We start from the raw sequence: 7,209 nt of genomic DNA on the forward strand, positions 1-7,209 counted from the left end.
CTGAACAAGAAAAAAAATGCACCAATCCAAAATGGCAATCTACTCATGATGGCATGATGTCGTCGTCCATATGAGAAGGACAAGCATTAGCTAGGCGGCACCTGTTCCTTTCTTCAAACCTTAGCTAAGTTACGTATCGCATTCAAAGTAGAAGAAGAGTGCGAGCTGAGAGAGAAATTATATGGCTCATCTCTCTCTCGTTTTATGATCTCTTAAGGTGTGTTTGGATGGAGGGATGAGATGGGACGGTCCTAGTTTTACATGTGTTTTGGTTAGATAGACGGTGGGACAAGGATGACATCAATGTGGAATATTCATAAAAAAAAGTCCGTCCCTCAGAAAACCTCGGACCGATCCATCCCTCTTGGATGGCGTCTCGCTCCCGTCTTCTCCTCGTGCCATACCGTCTTCTCTTCCTCACGCCATACCGTCTCCTCCTCACGCCCCTCCTGCCCTAGCCCCGACACCGACGGCGGGCCCCGGCCATGGCGGCGGCGGCCGGCCCCGATGGCGAGGAGGAGCCGAGGCGGCCTTGTGGCGTGATCATGGGAGCTCCACCCGCTGGCCAGGGGAGCTTCGCCTGTCGGAGTGGGAGGCGGTCGGCTCGGGGGCGGCACCATTGGGGGGAGGGAGCGGGCGGCGGTCGTGGAGGGAGGAGGAGGCCGGCGGGGTGAGCGGGCGCCTGGAGGTGGGGGTCGGCCTCGGGGCGCGGCCATGGGAGCTTCGCCGGTCGCAAACTCCTATGATCCAACTCAATCCCAAGGGGTCGGCTAGGCGATCTTTCCGAGAGGACAAGCGGTGGTTTGATAGAAGGCTGTCGGGGTGAGCCGCCTGGAGGTGGGGGTCGGGGGTGGGGAAGAAGAAGATTGGGAGAGGATGAAGATAAGGTGGATGACAGATGGGGCCCGCAGCTGACATTTGGGCCGTGCTACTAACGGGATGCAAACGCCATCAATAATGAACCGTCCCAACCAAACAATGAATTGAGACGTCCTCGTCACTCTGACCAAACACTAGGTGGGATCATCTCATCCTTCAAAAAGAGGGATGATCCTATCCCACACCACTGCCTCCATCCAAACACACCTTATACAGCCTAAGCAGCCAATGGAAAAACAAGAAACAAATACACACTGATGTGGCCCTAACCGATCAATTCAACCTGACCCCCGCGCGCGCCCGTGTCGTGTGGAGCTGATCAGGATGATGATGTTTCGTTCTCTCGTGACAACTCCTCTTCGTGCTCGGCACATCACTATACACATCTTAACCCCCCGAGAGAGATGGATCATCACGCAAACATCTCGAGAAAAGTTGAAAGTACTTGCGTCGATCACTGTTGCGGTTTTCATCGACCGAAAATATCTTCTGATCATCAGCGCTGATCCGTGATAACCTCAGACCTCGCAAATGTACATGTAGTGAGGTACATACAGTACATTGTTATCAGTACGCAGATCGTAAGAAGCAACTAGAAGTGGGCACCAACCCCGAAAAATGAAGCGAATCCAGGAGATTACTCCAACTTAGCCGCAGCAACCAACAAACGGATTAGGCTAGGCTTGTTTGTTCGTATCCTGGGCTCCTGCCTCGCTAGCTAGCGACCGACCCACCACCATCCTCTCATCCACACCGTCCCCACCACTCGCTCAATCTCTCTCCTGCCATCGTGGGGGCAGCACCAGCAGTCATCGATCGCAGCAGTCAACTGAAGCGGCCGGCGAGCTTGCCAGAGGGCAGCGGCAGCACATCATCCCCCACTTGCCGGGATCTCGGCTCCACCACAAGCCACTGCCCACTGGATCCGCCCGTGGCCCAGGGATGGGAAGACGAGACCGAGACGACCACAGGAGGGCCACAGGAGGACCCCGGCCCTGCACGGCGCGCACCACCGCGCCGGCGCTTCTCCTCCTCTTCCTCGACCGGCCCCTCCACAGTCCACCACAGACACCCACCACCCGTCTGTCCGTAGTTCCGTAGGTAGCCCGCCTGCTCCCATCATACTTCCTCCAGTCCTCACAGCCACGGCGTCGACACCACCACAACCGACGCGCGCGCACGACAGGCCAGGGCCGGACGCGATCGCACGGTGCCCGCCCCCGACGCTGACACGACAACCGGTGATCCCTCCCCGTCAGTTCACTGCTAGCTAGCGGGTCGAGTCGAGGCCGTAGTGCGTTCTGTCTCACACCCGGTGCCGAGGCTGAGGCTGCAACTGGCCGAGGCTCTCTAGCTGCCTTTCCGTAACAAAGGACGTACGTGCACTCGCACCCCCACTAGCCCCCCTCTCGAGCTCCCAGTCCTATAAAATCCGTCGCGAGGTGCCACGAAACACCTCGCACCCACCACACCGAGCTAGGGATTAAAAACTTGGCCTTTAGCGCTCTACTGGGTACGAACGCCGTACTTGCACCGGTTGCCCGCGTCGTGGTGCGAGAAGCCAGGAGAAGCGAGGCGCCGCGGCACACAGAGACGGCGGCCGGCGTGTCGTTGCGAGGAGGAGGCAAGGAGGAGCTGATCAGCCATGCAGGGGGAGGAGAAGAGGGGGAAGGTGAAGAAGGGGTGGCTGGCGGTGCGCGTCGGCGCCGAGGGCGACGAGGGCGGCTTCCAGCGGTTCGTCATCCCCATCGCCTACCTCTACCACCCGCTCTTCCGGCGCCTGCTCGAGGCCGCGCGCGACGCCTACGGCTACGACTACTCGGCGGGGCCGCTGCGCCTGCCGTGCTCCGTTGACGAGTTCCTCCGCCTGCGCGCGCTCGTCGACCGCGAGACGCAGGCCGCGCCCTCCTCGTCGTCGCACCGCGTGCACGCCGGCGGACACGGCCACTACTCCCTGTCCCCGTGCACCCGCGCCAAGGTCAGCTCCTGAGATGCCTGTGCCTGGTTGCCTGGTCGACTCGAGTTCTGCTGCTTGGCTTCCATTCATGCCGTGCGCGCGCGCGCGGCGACCGCGAGGAGTCCATGTCCATCGATCGAGCCGGAGGTGTAGAGAGAGAGGGGGGAGAGGCAGTAGTAGTAGATTAGTCTTGGGGGGTGCTTCCTCTTTGATTTCGAGTGTTGGCTTTGGCCTTCTCCTTTTGCGTCTGATTTGGCAGATGCGCATGTACTATACAGATACATCGATGTATAATTACTAGCTGAATTGACACTCCATACATATACAGATCTTCACGGCTTGATAGAACACCTCCATTTGTTTCTCAATCCTCGCTTCAAATCCCAGCTAATTTGTTACCCAAATGAATGCCAATTCGGTGGACCTGATGATCAGTAGTGCAAACTACAAGAACCCATCGAGAAACAGCGCGGAAACATCGATCATGAGGGGAATCAGGAATCAGGAATTCAGGCCCATCGTTCTCAAATTGGGAGGGGGGGCATGCCATTCTGCGCCTCCAGATATCTCTTCTCCCTTTACCCCTTCCGTCCATTCCCAACGTGTTGCGCTTGCGCAGCTGAACCATGCTAATCATGAGTTCATGACCTGTCCGATTTGGCTCTCCTGACTTGTCGGGTCAATCTTAATCCTCCTAGTGTCCTCGTGGAGCTTTCGGTTGGGACTTCCTCTCCTCTGGTCGAATCATGTCGTGTCGTCTCGTCCAGAGACGAGTCAGAGGTCGACGAGGCCAGACTCCAGCGGAGGAGACGCCAGACAACGCGCATCTCGCCGGGGCCTATTCAGTTGTAGGAGGACGACGCCTTTCTGCCTGCACGAATTGACACTTTAATCCCTACCACTTCGTGTTTAACGTGGAGTAATAGCCTAATAGGCCATGGATCCTTGATAATTAGGCCACGCGTTGGCCGTAGCAGGCAAATGGCATATCGACAGTTTGACCCTTATGCATCCTGACGGCATCGTCTGTTCAAGTGCGATCGATAAAACAGTTATCGATCTTCTGATCCCAACTGGCCAACTCTGTGGACACTTGAAAATTTTCAATGATCACAAGTAAGTCAACATCTAGATGTCACTATGTTTGCAGGTTGGTACTTTTCAATAGTGCTGCAAAAAGCTGAAACGAACTCAAGTCTTTAGCTTTGTTCAGCTACTCTTATAAGTGATCCCACTGTCAACTTGTACATGCCCGTACCAATCGACTCGCACTGATATATGTTAAACAACAAGCATCCCATCCGTACGTACGCGTAGTTGAGCTCCCTTTTCTCTGGATTATTAAACAATAAACAATGATCGGATGAGATTTACTAGCCCAAGAATCACCCAAAGTGCAGAGCTCACTCGCTGCCCCCCAATCTTCTAACCCCAGCTTTCAACTCCAACAGGAGTCAAAGAGCTCGAACCCGGCTCGCCCGTTGCGTCGCCATGATGTTTTTAAGCTTTTGTTCGAGCTTTTGCTTTTGCCAAAGAGACGATAACGGCCGCATTTTTGAAGCCACTAGATTTCAGTGGTTTCTATCCCCAAGATGGAGGTCCATACTGATCCTTCACTGCCGTGCCGACTGGACAAAGCGACGCAGAGTAAAGTCATCGGCAGAGGTGAGGTGACACCACGAGCTGCTTGTTTAGTTGCCGCTGCTGCCCGAGTGGAGATCGGAATTTGGGACCCCCGGACCGGCGTAGCCAGATGCCATTGGACGGGGAGTCTTGATCCGGAAAACGAATTTCTCCTAGTACCACTCGCATTTCTTAACGAAATCTTTATGAATTTTTAGTGCTGATGAAGTGCAGTTGGCGCTGAGGATGCTAGTAGCTTGATATTGATAAGAACCATGTTAAGATGTGGAGTGGGCCATATAGTAGCAAAATATGCATTATAAAGAGGCCTATTTTTTAGAAAAAGTTTTTTTATGGTGAAATGCCCTAGCCGGGGCCAGATGTGTCATGGTTCATACATGTTATGATATGGGACTTGCGAGCTATATATATTCTCATTGAAGTTTTGTGGTTTTTAAGGGTTTAGATTTTGTCGGAACTTCCTTCAATCCTTCAACTTAGAGAGAGAAACTTAGAGAGAGAGAGGAGAAAAGCCGGCACAATAGTGGAGATGGCTAGTTGGTGGGACAACGAGGGCACCACCAACAGAGGTGGCGGAGAATGATAGTTGAGGAGAGTCAGACAAGGGCACCATAACGACATCTAACATCTTAGCACTTTGGCAGCAAGAAATGATCTCCTGAGGGTTGAATCTAGACTTAGGTTAAAAAAATACTTGAGTACGGTATGAATGATTCTAAATATTTTTTAGTGACGATCAACCCTGGTATTGCTCTTTAGCAACGTCTTTGGTTCTAGGATTTTGTTTCTCTATATGTTTGCTTTTGTCCATCTTTGCACTATCAATAGAACTTCAGCACAGTTACACCATAATCAGTTGCGCTCATATATACAGTGTTGAGTTGTTCATCAAGTACGTTGATTCAATGGTGCATAGGATGTTGTACTGATCTACAGGCAACACGACGGCACGACTGCACGAGTCCTCCCGTTCCCGTACCACACGAGATTCCGACGGAAAGGGTGGCAAACCAAAGAAAAGGGATCGAAATTATTTGCCGTACTAAATCATCGTCAGCGTATCTAAGTTGATCAGGTTTCACGTCGACGAAGGGTTGCGAACCCTTCGGCCTGTTCGTTTCAGCTTATTTAGTCGGCTTATCAGCTACCAAACAGTGTTTTCCTCTCACAACAAATCAGCCGTTTCAGCTTTTCAGCCGGCTTATAAGCTGAAGCGAACAGGCCCCTTATCATCCTTATTTTATGGGAGATTTGGCTAGAGAGGAATCGAAGGGTCTTCCAACACAAAGAAATGACGCTTACCCAGATAACCAATGGCATCAAGAATCAAGCCGTGGTGTGGGTCGCTGTGGGAGCCAAACATTTGCAGGAACTCCTTCCGGGCCCCCTTTTTTCTTAGTTTTAATTGACATAGCAGAGTTTTGGCTTTCCCAGTTTTGGGGAGGCGAGTGTATAGAACTTTTATTTTTGACCCGTCGGGTCTTCCCTCTTTATTAATATAGCAGCAGCTCTCCTGCTGGCTCGTTTCAAAAAAAAAATTTACATCGACGCGCATGCGTAGCACCGAACGTAGGTGTTGGCCGGTGTGTATAGCTGTAGCCTTCCGTGTCACGCCGATCCTTTGGAATTCAAAGTCATGTGTGCGAGTTCTCTGCCCTCTGTGAGAGAAAAGTTTGGTTGAGAGACGAACAAGGAACACCATGTGCATTTAATAGGGTCAAACACGGAACACATCTCTAATTTCTATTAGCTTCGACTAGTCCATCAACATGTACTTCCGTATTTGTCTTGATATTGCTACAATACTATTATCTTGACTCTTGAGATACCTCTCATTTTTTAATTATTTGAACACAATACTTATGTAGATATATATTTATTATTTTCATCCATTTGTGATAGATTTTAGTTAGTATTTACTCTATAACATTTTTATCCACATTTATAACTTTTTACTTTTTACTTTGCACTGCAAGTATACGCTTAAATTTGTTTAATGGATCCTAAGTTTGAGCAATAATTTTAACATAGAAATCTATATTCTCATCACTTCCTCTATATCTTTATAAATGGTGGCACACATCATGAGTATATACCCTTAATTATTATATCATGTACCAATAGTGTAAGAATAGATAATTTAGAATCATATATTGGTGTATAATTTTAATTAAGGTGATTTGGATTAAAATTAGGGTTATCTCGTGTTATTTTTAATAATAGCATATGTGGGTAATATAAATGCAAATTTAAGGGGTCACTTTAAGTTATTCTTTAAGTTTTAGTTGTGAGTAATTTAGTTGCAAATTTAGGGGTTATTTTAAAGTATTTTTATAATGGTGTAAATGGGTAATTTTGATGAATATTGGGCTTTAGTTTATTTTATATAATGGCAGAGATGGGTAATTTAGATATAAATTTAGGGGGTTACTTTAGTCTATTTTCATAATGGTATAGGTGGGTAATTTTTTAGAAAACATAATAGATCCAATGGCTATGATGATTCGAGCCTACCAATTGGTGACTAGATGTTTTTTTTAAGAATTTTTAGGATTTCTCTCTTTTTCTAGAGTGTCCACCTAGCATCATAGGTGGCTTCACCTGAAGGCTTCAAAAGGAACCTCCAATTAGTAATAGTAAGATACTCTTGCTTATTTTTCCCTAGCGGTTGTGAGGATAGTAAATACTCCCACCGTTCTAAATTATAAGTCATTTCAACTTTCTTGGAG

General features: G+C 49.5%; 1 protein-coding gene across 1 annotated transcript; it reads left to right on the plus strand.

Moving 5' to 3' along the window:
* The first annotated feature begins 2,267 nt into the window (after window positions 1-2,267).
* Window positions 2,268-3,186, plus strand: LOC101786498 (auxin-responsive protein SAUR32). Its single transcript, XM_004953993.3, has one exon. The coding sequence runs from the start codon at window positions 2,525-2,527 to the stop codon at window positions 2,867-2,869; it is 345 nt and encodes a 114-aa protein (XP_004954050.1). The 5' UTR covers window positions 2,268-2,524; the 3' UTR covers window positions 2,870-3,186.
* The last annotated feature ends 4,023 nt before the right edge of the window (window positions 3,187-7,209 follow it).

This window comes from Setaria italica, chromosome I (assembly GCF_000263155.2).
Source record: "Setaria italica strain Yugu1 chromosome I, Setaria_italica_v2.0, whole genome shotgun sequence".
In the NCBI taxonomy this organism is placed as follows: domain Eukaryota; kingdom Viridiplantae; phylum Streptophyta; class Magnoliopsida; order Poales; family Poaceae; genus Setaria; species Setaria italica.

Bases quoted from the DNA above. Each gene is read 5' to 3' on its own strand.
- LOC101786498 (XM_004953993.3), top strand. From the start codon at position 2,525: ATGCAGGGGGAGGAGAAGAGGGGGAAGGTGAAGAAGGGGTGGCTGGCG.